Source organism: Arvicola amphibius, chromosome 14, assembly GCF_903992535.2.
Source record: "Arvicola amphibius chromosome 14, mArvAmp1.2, whole genome shotgun sequence".
Taxonomy (NCBI): domain Eukaryota; kingdom Metazoa; phylum Chordata; class Mammalia; order Rodentia; family Cricetidae; genus Arvicola; species Arvicola amphibius.
This window is the reverse complement of record NC_052060.1, coordinates 45,418,903-45,442,541: the sequence shown is the minus strand read 5'-3', so window position 1 is coordinate 45,442,541 and position 23,639 is coordinate 45,418,903. Positions and strand designations below refer to the sequence as shown.

At 38.6% G+C, this 23,639-nt stretch overlaps 1 protein-coding gene across 5 annotated transcripts in view; it reads left to right on the top strand.

The window, feature by feature from the left end:
• The window catches only part of Rap1gds1 (Rap1 GTPase-GDP dissociation stimulator 1), a 124,159-nt gene that overhangs the window by 39,976 nt on the left and 60,544 nt on the right, over window positions 1-23,639 (top strand). For 4 of the 5 annotated variants that reach the window (XM_038311576.2, XM_038311575.2, XM_038311574.2 and 1 more), the window contains exons 3-4: window positions 12,170-12,292; window positions 17,051-17,176. In XM_038311576.2, coding sequence (XP_038167504.1) covers window positions 12,170-12,292; window positions 17,051-17,176 — 249 coding nt within the window. Of the gene's footprint in view, window positions 1-12,169; window positions 12,350-17,050; window positions 17,177-23,639 lie in introns of those variants that run through there. The other variant, XM_038311577.2, reaches the window with a different exon arrangement.

The following is a 23,639-nucleotide window of genomic DNA, read 5'->3' as shown; positions in this document are numbered from 1 at the left end:
TATTGGAAATGTGGTGGTTTACATGAGGTTGTCCCTCCTGGGCACAGGTCTTTGAACGGTTGGCCCTGAGTTGGTGGTGCTGTGTGGGGAGGCAGTGGGGCTTGGAGAATTCATCACTTTCCCAGGTCACACACTTTGCTCTTGCCTGTGATTGAAGATGTGATCTCTTAGTTTCTTGCTCCTGTCATTTGTCATCTTCACATCCCTCAGGAACCAGAAGCCCAGATAAACTTTATTCCCTAAGTTGTTGTTGTCAGTGGTGTTTTTAATCATAGCAGCAGAAAAACAAACAATGCGAAAGTCAGTGCCCCAGATGGACAGGTACTGCCTGAAGGTTTTCACACGCGTAATTATTTGGAGATCTTGTTAACAAACAGTACCAGGACCTCTGGCTGCATGGGTTCGGATTTAGGATTTCTCAGGCTGATTTGCATTTCTAATGAGCGTTAGGAGAATGCTGATGTGCAAATCTGTGGGTCACACTTACAGTCACAAGATTTAAATGAAGTTATCTTTTCAGTAGATAGAAAAGGAGGAGGCTGCCACAGATGAGTCAAAGGAAATACTAAATGTTCTCACAATCTGTTATCCATGAATAAGATAGTGACATACTGTCTAGAGAAATGGGAAAGTACTGAGATAGGCTTTTGAAGAAAAAATTGTGAGATTTCATTAAAGACCATAAAAGTTTTTAATGAATATATATTTATTACTACTGTTTCATATAAAATATTTTCATATGGGAAAGCCATAACTCGTTATTTTTAATGTATGAGAACTTAGTGATATATCTAAAGAAGAAAATTATAGGAAAGCATGCCTATGATGGTCCAGTTGCATAGAGAAACCCTTTATGTAAAACATTTTTTTTTCTAAATAATTTCCCTCATTTAAGTATTTAACAAACAAACAAGTAAAAAGCATGTGCTTGTAATCCTGACCCTGGGGAGGTGGAGACTGTCCCTCCTCCTGGGCTTCCTAGCTAACCTGTCCAGCCTGTTTGTCTAGCTCCAAAGCTGTGAGAGACCCTCCTACAACACACAAAAGTAAACCTATGGATGGTACCCCATGTAAGAGGCTTCTGTGTGTATGACTACACTTAAGAGCACACACAAAGCAAGGAGGCTTGAAGTTGGGATGGAGAGGAAAATCCGTTAGAAGTCAGCGGCAAAGGGAAGAACGCATAATGGTAAATAACAGAAAGAAAAGAGCGCTTAGAAGAAACATGATCTTGCTACAGTTCGGGGAGCAGGGGTGTGGATTTACCTGTGGTAGAATGCTTGCCTACCTGTTTGAAGCCCTGGCATTAGTCCCCAGCACTACAGAAAGAAAACAGCCGAGGTATGGCAACACGGCCTTTCGTCTCCCCTGAAATACCGCCAGCTGTCTTCGGGCACTGGCCTCACCTCATTGTTATCTAATTTTACTATTTTGAAATAGCGCACTGACCTCGTCTCTTGTTAGTAATCCCCTCCAGAAGTCTCAGCAGCAGCAAATAGCCTTTCTGAAAAGCATCACCGGAAACCTTTCAGTTAGATTTCATTTATTGTATGTGCTCACACAAGTGCCACGCCATGTGTGTGGAGATGAACGAACAACTTGTATGAGTCACTTCTCCTTCCACGGTGTGAGCTCCAGCCGTTGAATTCGGGTTGTCAAACTTAGCACCTGCACTGCCTGGCTTTGTGCGTCAACTTGATGTCACCAGCTGCCGTCATCAGAGAGGAAGGAAGGAGCCTCAGTTGAGGAAATGCCTCGTTGAGATCCAGTTGTCAGGTATTTTCTCAATTAGGGATCAGTGGGCGAGGGCCCAGTCCATGGTGGGGGTACCATCTCTGGGCTGTTGGTTTTGGGTTCTATAAGAAGGAGGGTTGAGTGGGCCAGGGGCCTCCATGGCCTCTGCATCAGCTCCTGCCTCCAGGATGCTACCCTGTTTGAGTTTCTGTCCTGACTTCCTTTAATGATGAACAGCAATGCTGAAGCATAAGCCATTAGGTTTATTAAAACTCCTTCTTCCCTAACTTTCTTTTTGGTCATGGTGTTTCATCGCAGTCATAGAAACCTTAACTAAGACAGCAGCAAATGGCCTGAGCCATCTTGCTGGCTCCCTTACCACCCCCAACCTTTGTTTTTATGAGGGGTTCTACTTGTTTTCAGCAACCCTAATACTAAACTCCCCTTTCTGTTGTTTGTGAAACAGGGTCTCTTCTCTGGACTGAGACTGGCCTCGAACCCCTGGCCATCCCACTTTCATCATTCTGTGCCACCGTGCCTGCTTTTAAAACATTTTTTATCGACCCCTAATCTTCCTTACAGTTTCTATTCATTTGTCCTGTTTCTAGCTCTTGGGTGAATGTATAAATATTCATCTTTTTTTCTAGCCAAACTTCTGTGTTGGGGAATCACTACCTCGTCCCTAGTTCCCTCTGTTGGAATACTAGGTTATTGGTATAAAAAGAAAGGTGGCAGCGTATGTTCCCAGTATATCTGTGGCACACTTGCATTCTTACTTGAAAATACGTGTTGGAAGGATAAAGGTGTTCTCTTTTCCAGGAGCATATTAAGTTCACAAGGGAAGGAATTGACGTGTGCAGTTATAAAGGCTGGCAGATTTCAGTTGGCAGAGTGCACCAGGGGTTAGAGACCCAAGGAGGAGCTCCTGTTACAGTCCAAGTGTGAAAGCAGCGGACAGAAGTCTGCCTTGCTAGGGCCCTCGTCGTCTTCTCTCTTTGTGTCTTCAGCTGATAATATGGAACATTCTTACATTGTAGAGGGTAAATGGGTTTTACTCAACACACACCCATTTAAATGTTAATGTTACCCAAGAGCACTATCATGGAAACATCCAGAATAATGTTTAACCAAATACCTGGAAACTGCCAGTAAGCCAAATTGACAAAAAAAAAAAAAAAAAAGATTAACTATTACAAGCAGAATATGCATTTCTATTGAAATATGAAAATGGATTATGTGGTATAATTGATGTGTTTTGGAATAATTGCAAGGGAAGAATGCCATGAGAGTGATAACTTTATATACAAAACAATCTGTAATTGATTTTTACTAAGAATTATCCTGACCTACTTTTCAATACTTACTGTTAAATCCCAAAATGAGGTTCCAAAAGGCAGGGTGATTTATTTTTTAAGTGGGAACATATGGACTCAGCATCTAGATTTTAGCACACAGTGTTCTTTGAGGTGAATTTATTTTAGATGCTTGTAATTTTCTCTTCCCATAGTTGAATGTTTCATATCTTTCCATTGTACTAAAGGAGCAAACAGAATATTTTCCTTTGACTCATAATAACTTACTCATGGAGTGATTATCTTTTCTTTGTGCTTTGTATATGTGGGAAGGAGAGGATAAAAGCAAGGCAGTTTTCTACAGTGATTTCTGAAGGCTTTAAGAATATTTTGCCTATGTTTGCACTTGAAAAATATGATCTAAGACCCGATCACTGTAATGCAACCTAAAAAAATTAGTGCCTGTGTGAGCTAATAACTAGTAATTCAGTGAAACTTCTCTTCTTGACTTCAGAGTCCTTAATGAGCTGCTAGTATATGCAAGGCCCTAGACACTGAGGAAAAAAATTGATTAGAGAATTTCTTTATGAGTTCAGTGAGAAATAATTACATAATTATAGCGACATCAATAAAGGTAGTCATTTACTTGATTTTTATTACTCCCTCCTGTAACAATTTATATATTACTCTATTCAAGTATATGTCAGTATGTATTCATTATTTTGTGTTCCTTTTTCATTTCTTTAATTGTAAATATTCAAGGGCATGGATACAGTTCTTTTTATATACCACTAATTGTGTACCACAATACAGTAGTTGGTAATTGCCTTAGAGAAATTGGTAGTCTCAATAGATAAGTAATATTTATTTATTGTTTACTGAAACAATTCTCAGTATATAGCCTTTGCTGACCTGGGACTCTGCTATCTAGCCCAGGCTGGACTTAGATTCTCTACCTTCCTAGTTCTTGAGTCTTGTCCCATGCATTCAACGGTGCTGTACTGCATAGGGGCAAGATGTGTTTATTGTATGTAGCATGACTATCCGGATCAGCATAAGGGCCCTCACCAAGAATTTCGTATTGAGAGGCCTCAAAAGCTGTGATTGTACCTTGATGTTCAAGGCCTTAGTTTCCTCTCTCCAATAACTCTTCCACTGAAGGTGTGGACCATGATCTAGTACAGTTGAGACTAGTTGAAGTCATTCATGTGGAGTAACCTTATTTCTTGAAGCCCATGTGTTTACCAGTTCCCTCACATATGGTGAATGCATGCCATGAGATACTACTGCTTGCTTAATATCTTTTAGATCTTCCATACATAAAGGCTCCCATTTACATTCTGTATATCCTTTTGGGTATTGAGTAATTGCTGGCTTTTCAGAGGTAATAATAGGATAAGTAGCTAAAACTCTTGATAAGTCATCTCTGACTCTGAGAGGTACTGGCAATGCTAAATCTTTACTATTGTCTTTTGCCTGTACCTCCTCTCCTTGCTTATCAGTTCTGACAATTTCCTCAGTCAGTTCAAATCTTTTTATCACTGTCTTTTATAAGGTTTGAATCTCTTGACTTTGAATATTCCTAATGATTTCATCAAGTCAATTAATTTCTGGTTCTCATTCTATACATGTGATTCTAAGTTTTCAAATTTTTCCATTAATGGTATCTTCTCATCCTTCGAGATTATTTGAATGGCATGTAGATTGCCTTCCAGGAGGGATGTTCTATATGTTAGCTTGTCATAACTTCTTAACAGATTTTGATTTTCAATTTTAACAGTATGAATCCTTTCAGATAATCTCTCAGTACCACTTTGTATGGTTTCATTAACCCATTGACATGGAGTAAATTTTGCCTGTCAAATTAAGGTTATCATTTTCAATAGTATGAATCCTTTCAGCCAACTTCTCATTACTAGTCTGTAAAGTCTCTGTCATTTTTAAAAGTTTCTCATTCTTGACTCTGTTATCAAACCATTTCTTTAAAGATATGAATTATCAAGCTGATAGCTGCTATGGTTTAGAAGATATAAGTCCCAAGTAAGTCATTTATCTTTCCTAGAATTCCACTCATACTAGAAATAAAAGTTATTAAATGTTGGATGGGAATATTACCTGTTATTATCTTAGGAGTGGTTTACAAATTGCATGCATATATATATATCAGATATATATCAGATAACTTACCTCTGTTAAAGTCCTGGTTTAGTTGAGACTTTTAAGGTGTAATAACTATGTGGGCCAGACAAACCTGTGGATTTTCTATGCAGATTCAAAACCAAACTGGATGGAATTTTGTTAAAGAGATGCCGGTCAGGACAGCTGTGCAGCACTTGAATACAGTTTGCTGGAGTCAGGAATCTGCAGTAGCCACGTGGGAGCCACGTGCACACAGGGCTGGGCACAAGCTGTGGGACTGCAGGAGCCACAGGAAGCTGTGAACGACTGTGGGAAGCCATGTGGATGCCCTGTGGTGTGACAGCAAGGACAGGCATGGCAGGAGAAGAAGCTTAGCCAGGGCTGGTGGGAGCTGGGAGCGTTAGTGCTTCTCCCAATCTCATGTGGCTGTTTGGGTTCCAGTTCTTAGAGCCGGAATTCCAATCCAAACTCTGGCCTGGGCTGGTGGGTAAAAGCCTCAGGCAAACAGCTTTTTTTGTAAATTCGTGCCCCAAAAGTTGACCATCAACTGAAGCATGATTAATAAAATCTCAGAGAAAGAAATTGGGGTTCTACCCGAAGATCCAAAAAGCAAAGCAGCCTGCCACTGGCTCTTACCTCTACATCAATGCAAAATGGCCATTATGGCTCCAGGAATCCCAGAATGAGACTGAGTCTGAGCTGTGTCCTCCCATTTTATAATCTTCTCTAGGGCTGGGATCAAAGTCGTGTACCACTGGAATTAAAGGTGTGTGTTACCACTGCCTGTTCTGTAAAGCTGACCAGTGGAACTGTTTTACTCTCTGATCCTTAGGCAAGTTTTATTTATTAAAATACAAATGAAACGCCTGTACAACTGTAACCACAATCTCAACAGCATATTTACATTATATTTATTTGATCTTGTCTCTTCTTGAAATGGTGAGGCTCACTTGTCTTATTAGATATATACAGCTGTCAGCATTTTACCAAGTGATTTTTTTTGGCCACACTAAAATTATTTGTTTTTAATATTCAGGTGGCTATAATGTACATTATTTTTTATCCACCCTCTCTTCTTTATTTTATTAGTTCCCTGTAGTTAGTTCCCCTAGACCATTTTTGCCTTGTATAGCATACATAACTATAAAGATCTAAGAACCACAAATGAGAGAAACCATGGTATTTGTCTTTATGAATGTGGTGTAATTCACATAATATGGTCATCTACAGCTGTATCCATTTTCCTACAAGTGACATGACATTCTTTATGGGTGAAAAACAAATTCCATTGTGTATGTATGTCACATTTTCTTAATCCATTCCTTTGGTGTTAGACACCTTCTGGGTTGGTCTGTAGCAGCTGTTACGAATGGTACCGTGGTAAGCATTAATTAGTGTGCACGTATTCCATGATGGGCTAGGTTGCTGTCTTTCCAGTAAACACCCCAGGCTTACAGGTAGCTGGACCAAATGAACATCTGTCTTGAGATTATTTGGGGGGGGGGGCATCCATACTGACTTATACATTCCCACCAAGTGTGTATGAATGTTCCTTTTCGCCCATGTCCGTTCCAGTATTCCAGCATCTTTTTTGTTGTCTCCTTAAATAATGTATGCCCTTCTGACTGGCAGAATTAGTGTAGTTTTGATTTGTAATTCTCTGATAGCTAGGTAGATTGGACTTTTTTCATATATTTATCGCCATTTTTCTCTGCTTTTCTCGTGTGTGTGTGTGTGTGTGTGTGTGTGTGTGCGCGCGCGCGCGCACATGTGGAGGCTAGAGGCTGACACTGGGTGTTTTCTCTTGATTGTCCATCAGTTTATATTAAAGCAGACCTTGTTGATCCTGAGCTCACCTATTCTGGTTGCTGAGGTGGGATGCCCTCTTTATGTTGTGAATATGTTTTATTGCCATTGGTTAATAAAGAAGTACTTTGGCCTATGGCAGGGCAGAATATTGCTAGGTGGGAAAGACAAACAATGCAGAGAGAAAGAAGGCAGAGTCGAGGGAGATGCAAACAACTGCTAGAGAAGCAAATAGAAATGGGTTAATTTAAGTTGTAAGAACTAGTTAATAATAAACCTGAACTAATAGGCCAAACAGTATGTAATTTATATTAAACCTCTGAGTGACTATTTTAAAAGAGGCTTTGGGACCAGGCAGGATGAGAAACCTCCAGCTACAGGTTGCCATCCCTGCCCTGCTTGTTTGAATGTTTTGGAGACCTGATTCCAGTCTCAGTGCCTAGCAGCAAGTGTTTAACCCATCGAGCAGTCTCCCAAGCCCTTTATTGAGTGTTTTGTTTTTAATTTTATCTTTTGAAAACCGTTGTTCATTTCATTCACCCATGTATTGATTTGGCTGTTCCATTTCTTGGTTAGTTTTGTAAGTTCTTTGTATATTTTACATATTGACAGTCTGCCATATGTGTAGTGAACAAAATTTTCTGTGGGACCAGAACCAAGAAGGTCCCTCAAGGACTCAAGCTCCAGGGATGCTCAAGGCTGTCTGTACACCTTCATGACTAACATGGATGGGGGTTGAAAGTACCATGGGTGTAACAGGTCAAGGACCCTCCTCCCAGCTCTGCTCTCAAACTGGACCAGCCAGTGTTTTCTGTGTCTGTCCCACTTGCTACCCACCTATAGCACTAATTCTAATTGGTGTTAATAATAAAAACCCAGACTCAGTTGTAAAGGTTAATGCTGAGGATCAGAGAAGCAGAGCATCAGCCGCTAGAGAGTTCTTTTACCTCTACCAGTGTTCAGACCGAAGGGGCGATCCTGTCCTCAGACTGCTTCTCCAGACTGCATTTATTTCCACCAAACCTCAGACTGCTCTGAACTCCTGCTTTCTTTGTCCTTATCTTCCTCTCTCTGCCCAGCCATATCACACCAGTCTCCACCTCCTTAGTGCTGGGATTATCCAAAGGTGGGCTCTGTTTCTCTTTTAGACAATTCAATTTTGTGTAGCCCAGAGTGGCCTTGAACTCATACAGATCCTGCTGCCTCTTGTCTCCCAAATCCTGGGATTAAAGTAGTGTGCCACTATTCCCTGGTCTCTAGTGGCTTATCTCTGCACTTTGATCTTCAAGCAAGCTTGAAATACAAATAAAATACCACTACACCCACCCCAACCCTGCTTGCCTCTGTCCCTTCTAAACCACACCATGGCTGAGGACCCAGAAAACACCCCTTACATATAGCATCATTGTTTACATCTTTGGTGATAAGAAAGTTTATCTCTTTTTTAACTTTTCCCAAATTATGGTAACATCGATGTTTAGTGATTTACCTTAAAAAACAGAGTTTTCTGTGTTCCTTATGATTTTTTTCTTTCCCCTGGAAACTGCAGTAAATATCATCTCATCACTGACTTATTGTAGTATGTGATACTATTTTTTCAGTTCTTGAATTACTCACTTTTAGATCCCTTGTTAGGAAGTTTCTTGAGAAGCAGAATATAATCTTGTTAAGCTCACTATAAATATTGCTAAGTTGAGAACTTTAAGGAGTCCTGCAGATGGCAGATTTCTGTAGTTTTGTTTACTTCCTATTTTCCTCCAGAGTATCTGACGGTAGAGTGCAGATGGGTCTTTATCTGGAAATGCTTCTTTGCTGTTAATATATCCAATCGCTGTGAGTCCGGAATGAGGAAATCCACTTTTCTCATGGACCATTTCTTTAGTAATTCCTTTCCCCTTTGAGCTAGGCAATATAGTTATGGACTCTGCTTTCCCACAGTTATTAACACAGTTTCTCATGGTGTTTACTTACAGATAAATGCCTTTTGTCATTTTACCCTACAGCTGTCAATCTTCAGCAGTCTTTCTGACCTAATTAGTGATAATTTTAAAGAGTCAGAACTAATAGACTCCTGCTTATTCTAGTGATGATTTCCAACTACAGCTTCGACCACAGCTTATGTTACTCCTAGGATGGAAATAATAAGACTGTCAAGTTATCTGCTGTAGTTTTATAGTGTGAGTCTCACAGCTTAATCATTTAGTAAAACCCGTTTCTATAGTTAAATAAGTGGGTTTTTTGTTCTATTACTTCTTCATACTTTTTTTCCATGAGAGAGAATCCACTCTATATAGTACTTGGTTACATAAGGATAATAGTGTGCACACTGTTTCCAAATTCTTGATTTCTTTCTCATCCAGCTATTCTGCCACTTACTTGTGGTTGTGGGATGTTGTGTCACAGCGAGAGGCTTGCACTGTTTAGCTGAGTCTTTCCCATGCCCTGACACTCAGCTCTGGTACTCAAATAATCTTTACGTTAGAGTTAAAATGAACCGTGCATGGATAACGTGCAGTTAACATTTGCCTCCATGCACACGTGCCTGGGCCTCACATCCAGTCTGGATGCTGTCAGAGGCCAGATGCCTGCTGTCAGCCCAGCTTGACCAGATGGAGGGCTAGGCCCCTGGGGCTGCCTGACCCTGTGTTGTCAGCTGTAGATCCTCCAGCAGTTGTCAGAAGACAGAGCATTGTAACATGGTAAAATCACTTCACCGCTCTCTGGCTTGGTAGAGGTGTGTGTGTAGGTGTCTGTCTGTCTTTCTGTCTGCACATACACGTAATAGATTTAGGTGTCAGGTTTCCTGGTGGTACCTTAAAACTTACACACTTGTTGGAGATGCAAAATGAAAGCATATACTGGAAGAATTGTGCTCCTTTTCCAACTCAGAATCCCGGGTACGTGAAGAACACATGAATAAGAGTTTCTAATTTTTTGACCCAAACCTTTGGTTTAAAATAATATTTTATAGGAACTGGAGATGTAGGTTAATAGTAGAGTCTTTGCGTGTGAAAAGCTCTGGGTTTGGGTCCCGTGTAGCAAAAGCAGAACGTGTGTATGTGTACATGTGCGTGCATGCACATACACACACACAAATGTACAATCATAATATGATTGTCCATATGTACAATCATATTAACACATACATAATTTAACCCAAAACATAATACCTTATAGATTAATATGTGCATTTTTAATTCTTTTGTTGTTGTGGGTGATAATCCTTATTTCTCTGTCCAGAATAAAGTTTTAGAGCTCCCTAATAGATCGGAACCTACAGTTTGCAAAACACTATTTAGGGACTGGTAAGGTGGCTCAGTGGGTAAAGGTGCTCGCCACCAAGCTTGATGACCTAGCCTTAATCCCTGGAACTCTCAAGGGGGAAAGAGGACTGACCTCCAGTAACTTTGCCTCTGATCTTCACAAATCACTCTTGTATCAGTGTAATTTATATATGCACACACACATATAAATTAGTATATGTAAAAGTGTCTTGAAGGCCAAAAAACCCTCCACTAATGTTAAGTGTTAACCATAAAGAAATATATTTTCATGTGCCTCCATCAGTTATTTGAATAAGAATGATTTTCCTACTCCATTTTTCATGTCACTTGTCTTCTATGAAATTCTTGGTATTTTCTATTACTTATGTGTTCAAAGATCTACAGGAAAAAAACATAGTCAACCTTTATTTGGCAATTTTAATCATTTCTCACTGAAAATAATCAAATGTAATATTTAGGGGCGTTTATTTCTGTCATCTAGATAACCCTATTGCCTTCTGGTTTAATAGATTATTTCTATTGGTATATAAAGGAGCTTGTGTTTGCTTTTGTTTTTCTAATGTTTCTCTGTTTAATTCTTTTTTTAAATTCTATGTGTCTTTTGCATATTGTATTATGATCCCATTCATTCCCTGTGCCTTTGAATCTGCCCTCTGCCCTTGCCCCCTACAAACAAAACAAAACAAAATTCAAGAAAAAGAAAGAAGAAAATAAAATGAAAAAATAGGAATAAAATTAAAAGTCTTGTTATGGAAGCTGCAGTGCCCCCCAACAAGCCACACCTTATGCCCTCTTGTTTATGAATCTCTGCTTGCAAGTGTCATTGCAAAGAGTCATGGGTCTGGTTCGAGGCCCCTGCTCTCCAGTTCACAATCGATGCTGGGCCCCCACTAGGAATCTTCTTGGTCATCCCGCTGCTGCCTGGAGTTGTGGAGATCCTGCAGCTTTGGGTCTGCGGGTCAGGTCCCTTCACATGCTCCAGCAGATCATACATGGGGTGGATGTTGGGACAGGGCATGTCCCAACATAGCCCTGGGTCTGGGCCTGGCTGTGGGGTTGAGCCACAAGATGGGCAATAAAGACAGTTCTCCCATGGTCACAGTTTCAGGGTTGACCCACCCACAACTGCTTACAAGGTTGGCTTTATTGTGCTGCTCTCTCAAGCGTTGCAGCTGATGGGGGTCAGGGATGGCTCTCCCACTCTTATGACCACAGGGCCAGCTCTCCCACTGCCTCTGGCGTTAATAGGTGGGGGTAGGGAAGTAGTTCTCCCCCTCCCAGGTTGCCATAAGACAGATGGATAATGGGGACAGCTCTTCCATGGTCACAATTTTGGGTTGTTTTTTATTTAAAGGTCTTTAGGGAAAGCAGTCAGGAGCATTTGAATCTCTGTATCACCTAGCCGAGTTTTGAATATCATGGAGGTTATTTCCTATTTCTTTATATTAATAGTGATTCTAATGAATTATATTAGAAATGTGGTCATCATATGGAAGTATGTGATCTTAGCTATCGTTCAGTACATAAAAATTATATGAGGTATAGGTTTTACTCATAATTGCTATTTTCAAGTTACTATAGTTTTATAGAGAACCATAAAAAATACATAAAATTATATTAGTATAGCTCTAAGAATTTACAAAGGATGTAGAAAAAAGCATTCCTGTTCCAAATTGATATTGTTGAAACTAACACTCAAACTAAGACAGAGTAAAGAAAGCTCCCATTGTAGTCTGACTACAGGTAGACAAAATGGTGCTGTTGTACAAACAAAGGCCATTAATGTAAATGGTTTGAGGTATAGCAAACCAGCTTTTATCATGGATAAGGAAAGTTCTTGAGTAATTTATTTTCGTTTAATTATGTTCATGTTTGCATTACAGAATTTCATGGAAGCCCCTTTCTTTCTTTCAGACACAGAAACAAGTGAAAAAATACAAGGAAGTGGAATACTTGAGTTATTTGCAAATCTGTTGACGCCACAGTCTTCCTGCACAGCCAAAGTAGCCAACATCATAGCAGAAGTAGCCAAAAACGGTGAGGTTTTCATCCAGAATCTTCCACTCGGAACCTCTTCAGTTTTACACCTTACTTGTCAGTATGTTTTATTGTGTCTTGATTTCATAGAGTAGACTTTTTCTACTTCCTCTTTCTTTGACTTTGTTACTATTTATTGCAGATGACTCTTGCAGTTATTTTCTTTATATGTTTGCATTTATTCAGAGTAGAATAAAGGGGAGCTACTATTTGTCTCCATTGTTCTCCTGTCCTCTCGTAGATTAGGTCTGAGAGATTTGTGTCACTTGCTTGTCCATGTCATCGCAGGGAGCTGGGTTTTCTGCTCTGTGTTGGCTGCTGTTGTACCCACAGTGCCTACTGCTTTTCTCCCCCCTGCCCTTCAGTTTTGCATGTTTTCAGCTGACAATTGATAGCAACAGTACAGTTGCGATGTATGGAAAACAGATATTCTGTTTTCCACTCTTGCTATCATAGAAAACAATTACGTTTTCAGTTCCCTACTGAAAGCCCTTTGGAAAAGAAAAATGATAATATAAATTATATAATACTCAATTCATTGAATTGTGTTATATATAATTGTATATATATATGTATATATACAATGACAGATTCCTTGGAAGAAATATAATACATAATTTTAATTTAATCAGTTTTGGCAAACACCAAACAAATAAGTAAAGCAACCTTTAAGCATAAGGGAGACTCTCATAGTTATAATATTTAGTATGTTTCAGTTGGACAGAATTTGGTATTATGCCTTTTATTCTAATATGTTTTTTTTTAGATCAATACTTTTCACAGGAAATTTAAAAATTTCTGATTTCATTTGAGTAATTACCATGCTAATTGATTTTGCAAAGAACAATTGTTTGGGCTGGTAAAGCAATGTACATTTATGTAAATTACCAAAATGGAACTGGCACAAAACACTTCCTTTATTTAAAGCTCATCAAAATGCCTTTCAAGTGTCAGTGAGCATCGGTATTGGTAAATCGCATTCGATTGTTTACTGAAAACTGGTTCTCTATGATTTATATGCCATCATCTAAGATACTGACCTGGCTTGAAAATGGAGCCTCCCAAGATGCTATTTGTTAACTTAAATCAACCTCTTCTTATACAAAACAGCTTGGGTTTTTAGGATAAGTCATTTAATTTTAATCTCATCAGAGTCCCAGTGTAGACTGAGAATTCAGAAGACAGGTTTCATTTTGGTCATACACCTTCTTTTTTCTTTTTTCTAACATGCATTCTGTATACTCATGACGGTTCTGCTAGGAGAGGTTTCCTCTAAGGTGCCCTGGAGGCTGCTGCTTGCGTCCTAAAGACAGAGCAGAATGCCGAGCATTCGCACTCTCGGCCAGGCTAATGAAAGGCGTATAACTCCACTAGTGAAAATAATGGGCATATTTGGATGTTTATTGCTCAGTTAACCTCATTGTTCTTTTTTTAAATGAGTGGCTGAGAAAATGGAGTAGACTTTTACTGAAAGACTTATTTTAACATTGCTTTAGAACACAACAGCATATTCATTGAGTTTATATTTCTTAATAGAAACTTGACAATAAGAAAAGATTATCATATGAACTATAGAAAAATGTGGTTAGAGGTGATTTTTCGTGGCTATGCAAATTATGTAGCTACAAGGAAGAAATAGTAGCACATAACCCAGGTTCAGATTCAGCATAAAATGTGCTTAAGTTTTATTTGCATATAAAAGAATGTGAATATTGATAGACTCAACTCTGTTCAAAACTCAATGAGACAATCAAGCTTGATGTGGAGTATAGTTATAATTATAGTACTAGATATTTAGACCTTTTAAATAAATTATTCTAGTATATGATAGACTTAAAGCTGATTTGAGGCAATAGAGAAATAAGCAAGACAGATATAATCTATGAGTATTTCCTTTCTTTAAAGTTGGACTTGTTGTGCCTGGGTAGATTGCTCACCATGTGAAGTGTAGGCTGCATCAGAGTTCAGGCCCCTGAAACCCATCTGAAAACTGGGCTAATGTCTTAGTTGCCAGCAATTTTAGCACTCAAGGGGCAGAGATGAGATTCCCAGAGCATCCTGGCTAACTAGATTAGCCAGAACCAGTTAAATCCAGGTTCTGTGAGACCCAGTATAAGAAAAGCAACTGGAAAGCTGTTCAGAAAACACCCAATGTCAACTCTGGCCTGTGCACACATGTGTGAACACTCTGTACACACTTGGTCTTGTGCACATATGAACATGTATACATATGTAGTAAATAATAAAAACTAGTATTGGCAATTAAATATCTATACTAGTACTAGTAATTCTCAACCTTAGCACTATTATGTGCTTACATTGTGTTGTATGATATATACATTATTCCAAAAAATAATTTGGAATAATTCGAATAAGTTTGGCAAAGAAAAAGTTAAAAAATAAGAAATTATGAATATTTTTGCTGAATCAGAGGTGCAAAGAGGCGAGAATCCACTTTGTTTTTGAATTGTATTAACACTGAGCTAAATCGGTGCCTCCGAATTGAATTCCTATTTGGAAATCCACATATAATAAAATAAGATCAAATCTGTGTTTAGAGACATTCAGGCATATGTACAAGCGTTTGCAGTTCCTGCTTTCTGTGACTTCCACCACTTGTCCTTCCCCGTACAATGCTCCCTGTCTCCGTTTCCTGGAGTTCAAACTGATAAGAGCCCGACCTTATCTTAGTTCATCACATTGCTCTGTCCAGCAGATCTGTCAAAGTAGGTTCTTCACTACCACTGCTGTACAGGCTGAATGTGCTTTAGAGTCCAACCTGGCACGTTCGGGTACAGGGTCATGTGGTATCGACATAGCTGCATGCAGGGCAGGGACCTCTCTGAACCTAGATGGCCATCCCAGCCCTTCCGAGGCCTCCCCAATATAATATACAACAGTACTGAAAACATTCTTGGCAAGTTCTGGAGTTACACATTTGCACATGTGCATGCATGAATGTGTGCACGTGCACACAAACACACGGAGGGAGAGAAGGAAGGATGGAGGGACAGGTTGGTTATTATTTAAAATTAGTTAAGGAGTGTTACCCATCTTCAATCCAAAAAGATTTTTAGGAGTTTGCTTTCTTCAGAGGCTGGCAAGTTGTCTTCATCATAAGTGAAAATTGGCATCTCTAGCAGTTCTGTTCTAGCTGTGTGCATCCTAATAAAAGCACCCACAACAGTTAACAGTCTTCTGGAACTGCTTGTTTTTCCTCATTTTACAAATACATATTGATTATAGAGTTCAAGTTTTGAGAAATTGGTATCGGGTATACAGTTACCATACAAGAGCAAAGGAAATCATAATTCCTTGATGCTCGCGTTCTTTGAAGGCGTAAACAGTACTGCAGTATAACGACACGTACCATTTTGAAATAAGAATTCTGATTTTACTATTTTAAGTTTCATATTTACACAGTATTTAATGGATTATCTCAGCTGTTGTAAGCTAGGTATAGCTCAGTGAAAAGAAGTGGGCACCTGTCTTTAATTGACTGCATGTTAATTTAACAGTTGGAATCTATAGATATTTCTGGAATAAGGATTAATGTGAAAGGAAGCCCATGAGAAAGTGGACGATGTTGTCTCCCTAGTTCATGGGTGTCTATAACATAATTCCTTTTTCTTAGGATATTCTGCATTATTAAAACTGTTGATGAAAAATTTAGAGGTTAGCTTTTGAAGTAGAACAGTAATCTCAACCGTGGGAGTTTAAACTGCAGGAAGAGATGCAGTAGGCATGAAATCCTTCAGGCGGAGGGTCTGCCTCTGTCACGGCTACCTAAAAGGGTAATGTTTTGAGAATTTTTCAATTAAGAAAAAGAGGAAGATTGCTTATGAAGATTCACATGGGCTCTTTGGAACAAAAACAGACTGTGGAGTGGGCCCTCTTGAAAGTGGGAGTGAAAAGTTGGCCATTTTTTAGTAAGATGTTTTACTGCGAAGAGCCAGCTCTTTGTTCATCAGCACATTCTGATAGTGAGTGAAGTCTGAAAGGGTAACGCGAATACCAGCTTTGGAGAATTTTCATCAACTGCCTTTCTTTACTGTCATGGTGTCACTGAGAGTCAGTAAGCAGAGAACAGTAAAAAGATAAAACAGATTTCCCTATAAAGATAAGGGAAAAACAGATTTGAGTGACAAGAAAGCACAATTTTTGCCGGCTAGACCTGTAAATGTGTGCATGTAAAAAGAGCAGAGATGAATGACCCATAAAATGGGTGTTAATAAAGAATAAGAATGGAGATGAGGAATTCAGGATTCCTCTAGGCCCTAACAATTGAAAAAACCTTTTAAAATGATTCATTGGAACATTTGTTTTTCACTTTGAACGTTCAGAGCGCCTATAGTAATAATTGGACTGTTTGATAGCGTGGTTTATAGCATATCTGTCCTTTCATTATCGTGTTCTCTGGAAGAACACACCCACCATCACGTACTGTTTCTAAACACGCCAGTCATTCTCAGAAGACAGTGACAGCTTTAGCTGTGATAAAAGTTAATTAAAGATACTATTGGTTTGTGGCGGAGACTGCCAATAATGGATCATACAATACTGTCCATTTTTGTGCACTTATTTGTTTCTCTCATTGGGTGTATAATGGTGTTGTAGCAGGGGCTTTTGAACAGAAATGTGCTCTTCAAATAGTTTGCTTTGAATATTTCAATAGTACATGTTTATTTCATTATGGGAGATGATGTATGTAAAATACGTATCTTTCACAGTCTAATTAAGTGTGTCTCTCCTTTTCAGAATTTATGCGAATTCCATGTGTAGATGCCGGATTGATTTCACCACTGGTGCAGCTGTTGAATAGCAAAGACCAGGAAGTGCTGCTTCAGACGGGCAGGGCACTAGGAAACATATGCTACGACAGCCGTAAGTGTTAAGACCGTGGGAACACGTCTGTGATTTTCTTAATAATTACGATCTTCTGATTAGTTTCAATTTGTTATTAGGACTGACTTTTCCAGATGGGCCAGTAATCTTTGGCTCTGCTTATATCGCAGAACTGATAGAAAGTTGGGTCATCATATTCTTAGCTATGACATTATAGGAAGTAAATTACCCTGTTTTCACAGGTGGTATTTCCTAAGTAAAATACATTACTAAAACTGAGACCTTTAAGTTTAGCAAAAATCCATTTACACATCTTTACATCAGGCCTTACGAAGTATTATCTAAAATATAAATACTTAGGAAAGTTCTTAATTTCTAAGTCTGTCCAAATAAAGTTTAATGAATTGCCATTCAATAAAACCATTCATAAAAACCATCATCTCAAGCTAGATTGGCCCACTGCATTTGCATTGGCTCCATTCCAGTTTGTTACGTCATTGCCATCCTTACCACCTGCTGGAGCACGGTTCTAGATAGAGTAAGCAGCAAGCAACCGCAGTTTCTACTTCTCGTCTCACATACGCAGGAATCCTCTGAGTTTAAAGCTGGATGTGGTGACGGAGGCAGGAGGTTCATGAGTTCAAGGCCAACCTGGTCTATACAGCCAGCACTTACCTCAACAGAAAAAACTAGAGACTTTCAGTATATTCAGATTAAGTAGGCATGTCTCAGTTTTCCATAGATTTTTATTTTCTGAAACAGAAAACCAAATACTTATTCAAGTTTTTAACCACCTACAAATTCAGTTACATTTCTACAGCTGGGATAATTTTGCCATGTTCTCCCCGTTGAGTCCATTCCTCAAGGAGTTGTGTTTTACTGTGAACACTAAATATTTGGCTTTTTAAAATATATAACAGAAAGTGCTATAAAATGTGATTTATATCTGTGAAGCAGGTAGAGTGAGAGTATATACATATTTATTGCAGAGCAGAAAGAAACCCTGGTTATTAGCTGTAATTGTTCTGTAGTGTTAGCACCATTATTCTCCTTCATTGCTCCTATTGTGTGTGATGATGTCCAGGACATCTTAGTGTCAAATTTAGCTTCCATTTTCCAGGCCCTCATGATGCATATGAAGTTACGTGGGTTCTGCTCTGTTCTTACTCTCTGTATCCTAAGGTATCAGCTTCATTTACAAAATGATAGTTCTTCATGTTTGTAATTTTGCATTGTGTGTGTGTGTGTGCATGTTTGTGCGTGCACGTGTGTGTGTGTGTGTGTGTGTGTGTGGTTTTTATTCGGCACAGAAATTATTCATTTAACTAGAAATTATTTCATCCATACTTAGGAAGATAAGCTGCACACACAGGCAGCTGCGGGATGGTTTATGCACCTGCAGAGGGCTGTGTATCGGGGTTTGCATTCCTGCTCTTGTGTGTGCTGAAGAATTTAAACCTTCCAAAAGTATTTTAATATTATTCAGCTTAATTATTCTTGAATATTTTTTTTCTTCAAACATGGGAGTTATTTCCTATTGTGAGTCTTTTGTCCTGGAGTTTCATTTTGTAATGACAAAGTAGAAGACGCTCAGGGATCTCTCTCCTGGTTCTGCTGTGGTTCCCATGCACGCACAGTCATTTATTTCCTGTGTGTTCTAAAGACCCTTGGAGTCAGGGTGGTAAATGTCAAAATAATAAGGCTGTAGTCTGATGGAACTGGACTTCACTGGGATAGTTTACAGTCTGTTTCTTTGTCTTGTGTAATATATGGTAGAGAATTTTACTGGCATGCTTCAGGCTGTGACATTAATGTTTTTCATTTATGTAGAAAAATTTATAACTACTTCATCCTTTGAGGACATTAGTGGAAATTATACTTAAATCAGTAACTGAATATTGTGACTGCTCAGCATTGGCTAAGAAAAATGAAGGTGGCCATCTTCCAAAATAAACAGAAGTGATTTAGTACTGTAAATCATGTGACAAAATGTATTTGTTGTACTGTGTTCTCCTACCTTTTTAGGACTACTTTCTAATGCTTTTATTTTAAATTAAATTTATGTCAACTTCTTAGTGCTTCCTCCAGAATTATTCTAGAAAAACTAGAGTTTATACTTAAATTCTAAGTTATGAGAGTATAATTCAACTATTTAATTACTTGTGAAGTTACTTGAAATGCAGTGATTATTTTTTAATTTGTGATAATTAGGATTTTAAAAAACCTGAAAGGGTTACCCAAAAAAGATTATAATGGCTTCTATTTTACCTAACCAATCATTCCCTCTTATCAAGAAAATGATCCTTTTTTTGAGAGAGAACAGAAAATAATACATATTAGTAAATTTCAGAGAATGCTTTTTTAAAATACAGCATATTTTAAAGTTACCAAGTTTAACCTGTCAGACCAATTAGGTGAGTTGTATTAGGTGGTCCAGAGGTATATGTTTTTAGTATTCAGGGCAGTAGTAGGTGTGCGGTAGATGGGAAACCAGCATTTACAGAGGTTACTGTAAGCAACTCACTGTTGGAGAAAGATTGAGAGATCTCTGTGTGTGTGTGTGTGTGTGTGTGTGTGTGTGATAGACATTTGCTAACATACTTTTAGCTAACAGTTTATTTGAAAGAAATAACCATAAAATTCATGGAACTCTCACAAAGAAGTAGGTCAGGCTTCAGATTTAGCCACAGCCTTGTCAGTTCCCATTATAGGTGTTCTCCCTAAATGGAAGGAAACGTCCTTATGTAACCCCACACCAGGAAACAGCCAACACGTCTAACAATTGGATGAAGGGCTGTGTTGCTGATGAACCTTCTGAATCCATCTCCCTTTTGTATGTGGAGGTGGAAAAAAAACACCAACTGGGAGCATTTCTCACTTAAATGTTGAGTTTGGTCCTTCCATATAACCTATAAGGCATTTCATTATGGATTCCTCGGTTTCAAAGCATCCAGATAGACTTTTGATGCAACATTTTAAAATTTGTGTGCCACAGTAACTATTATCTTTGCCAGAGTAACCATTTTTGAGAAGTTTGACATCTTTTAAAGAAGAGAGAAAAATTACATTTCAGTTCAGAAGGAGATCAGCAAAGCTGTGTGCGTTTTAGAACCTGCTCAGGAATGTTGTTTTAAACAGAAAAGTAGTAGTATATCTCAGACATGCTTGTCCTGTGTGCACAGCCCCTTCGAGGCTGATATTTAAAATGTGAGAGTGTGATTGCCTTACTTAGATTTGTTTTGTAGCATTCCTTATTTCCATTGCTTCTTTACATTTGTATAGAACTACAAATATTTAAAACTTCTGATGTGATTGCGTGTTCCTACAGCTCTCAAGGGCCACAGTAATGTCTTATCTGCCTTTGTCATTCCCAGGGATACATTGGTTATTGGAGACTTGAGTTGCTCTTTGTTGATATTATTGCTTGAGTTCAGAAAGTAGCATTTGATATGCTAGTTAAAAGATATGACTAGGGGCTAGCAGAAATTGATTACATAAAATTCAATACCTACCCTTTTTATAGAAAGAGCAAGATTAACACAATAAAACAATACTTGCTATTATATAATCCTATTATTAGAATGTTACGCATATTTAAGAGTCTTACGTGATATACTGCCACACTAACACAGAAAATTATAGTCCTACTTCCTGAATGAAGTAGCCAAAGTGAGTTAGTATTCAGGCTTGCCAAAGGCAGTGTTTGCAAAGTGAAATAAATACTGCTTATTTAATCAACTTCAAGTATACAAAAAAAATTAGTCAAATACACACATGTACCCATTTGTATGTTGATGATTCTTAATGTGTTACATGATTGATTGATGTGTGGATGGGGGTGTGTAGCATACATATAAATGTGCAGAGGTAGACTTTGGGTGTTTTTCTCTATAGGGACCTGATTACCTTGAGACAGGTTTTCTTCCTGAACCAAAATCTTGTTGTTTGGATCAGGCTTGTTAGGCAGTGAGCTGCCGGCATCCAGCTGTCTCCATCCCACAATGCCAGAGTCACAGGCACCTGTAGCCATGCCCAGCTTTTTCAGTGGGCCTTGGGAATTGGTAATCAGGTCCTCATGCTTACTAAGCCATCTCCCCTGCCCCACTGTTATATATTATTTTTATATAAGGACCAAATAATCTCATTTTAACTGAGAATGCAGAGAAATAATAGGTAGAAATGGTTTTTTTATGATTTATTTATTTAGTATGCAGTGTTCTGCCTGCATGTGTGCCTATACGCCAGAAGAGGGCACTAGATCTCATTTTAGATGGTTGTGAGCCACCATGTGGTTGCTGGGAATTGAACTTGTGATCTTTGGAAGAGCAGACAGTGCTCTTAACCTCTGAGCCATCTCTCCAGCCCCCAGGTAGAAATGTTTTATACTGAAAGTTGGTTAGATGAATATAGGGTAGAAATGCTTTGAAATTATGTAGGTAATCAATATTTACACTAGCTCTGTTAAATAGAGTTATTTCTGCTGGCCCTTGGAAATATTTATGTCCGCAATCAATTAGATTATTTGTTGCTGGGGTCCAGCCTCAGCTCGGGTTCCAGGTCTTGAGGCAGGAAATGGGAGCTGGTGGAAGGAAAACTTCTGACCACCAAGTAGATTGTATTCAAGTGACCCTGAGTAGCTCAAGCCATTTTTTATATTTAATCAGAGGGTTTTTTCCCCAGGGTTACATGAACAATTTTATTATTGGCTTCTATTTTTTACTTTAAGGAATATATTGTGATCATTATGAAAGCCCCCATTGTTCTTTTTATGCTTCCCAATACCCCTTCTCACCCCCTGCATACCCTTACTCTAGATAAAGAGTTCTGGATTTTTGCTGGCTTAACTAAATATCAAGCCAAACACATCCTGCTCTTGTACACTTGCCTCAGCTGGCAGCTACTTGCTGTTTCAAAGTTAAAAGTAATAGAGGAGGGCACAGTGCTTTAATGATAGCATTATTCAAACCCAGACAATTCTTTCATGTCTGTAAGATACATTTTTATACAGTTCCCTTTCTACAAGAGGGTCTCATGTCTCAATCTCTCTGTAAAGGCAGACTCTGACGAAGCACTCTTCCCATCTCACTTGCTCTGGAAACCCGTTGAGCAGGTACCATCATATGCTGATCTGAGACTAGACAGCACTGCTCCCCACAATTTGGTTACGCTGTTAGAGGGTTTTGTTGCCTTTTCGTCTTCTTCAGTGTTTACTTTTAGAAGAAATAGAACTATCAGCTAGTAGCATACAAATAAGGTTCTTCAACTTTAATCAGTCTGTTTTATCTTAAAACTCAACTTACTATCAAAGTGGTGGGACATAACCTTGGCACTCAACACTTTTTGTGAGGTAGAGGCAAGATGATCTGTGAGTTCAAGGCCAGCCTGGTCTATAGAGCAAGTTCCAGGACAGACAGGACTGCACAGGGAGGCGCTGTCTCACCTTCCATCTCCAAATAAGGTTTATATATGAATTAGAACATATATTATAAACTATTATGCAAAGCAAATAAATACTGTTATAATTATTGCTAAGCAATAATGCAACCTAATATAGTCTATGCATTAACATATACTGTATATTTACAATAAAGATATAAATGACAGGAAGCTTACAAAGAAAGGCAAAGGAAAACCCTGTAGAAAGCAGGAATAAATACACTTGATATGTGAGCATTAATTAAACATGAGCCTCTTGGCAGCCACAGGGAACAAAAATTTGGCTCATATGATTTTTACCCTAAAGAGGAATGTTATAATTCTGAAACAGACCCTTGAGTCAGATTGCTCGCAGTTATTAGGATAGTCCCATGTGCACTTAGTAAGCACATGTGAACATGCTGGCTGGTGTTAAAGTCTGGTTCCTTGATGATGGTTCTGCAGAGTCTGCTCATGTGCTCCATCCAATGACTGTGTCACCTTTGACAGAGTCCAGGAAATAATACTGTGTACTTAGTAGGATCAGTTTTATTTGAGAAACATAGCCCAGATAGGTTGAGTTTTGGTGGTTACCTCAAGTATGGAACTTAAAACTTTGAATGAATTTTGACTTGTTTTCTACTGGTTTAGCTTTAAACCAAGGTACTTTGTGTTATATGTCCAGATTGAAGTCTATAGGCAGAAGAAAACAAGTTTGTCTTTGTGTATTACATCCATTGCCTGTTTGCTAAAAACTTAATTTGCATTAAAAATGAGTACCGAAAACATTGTAATAATTTTATCACACAAACCTATACAGAGATAAATGACTTAGATCTGTGTGTGTACACACTACATAAAATGTAATAAAGTCTGAATGTAGAATCCTTAGATTTTTACCGGTGTTGATTTCCTGATAGAAATGTTATATTTGAATTATGTGATATCCCCCTGGGACGCAGGAAGAAGTGTTCTACAAGAACATGCTCGTGGTTTGGGGGCACTGGAGGGATTGGAATGATTGTTTTTCATTTGTGTGAGTGTGTACATACGTGTATGTCTGCATGTGTGTGTACCCATTCCTGTG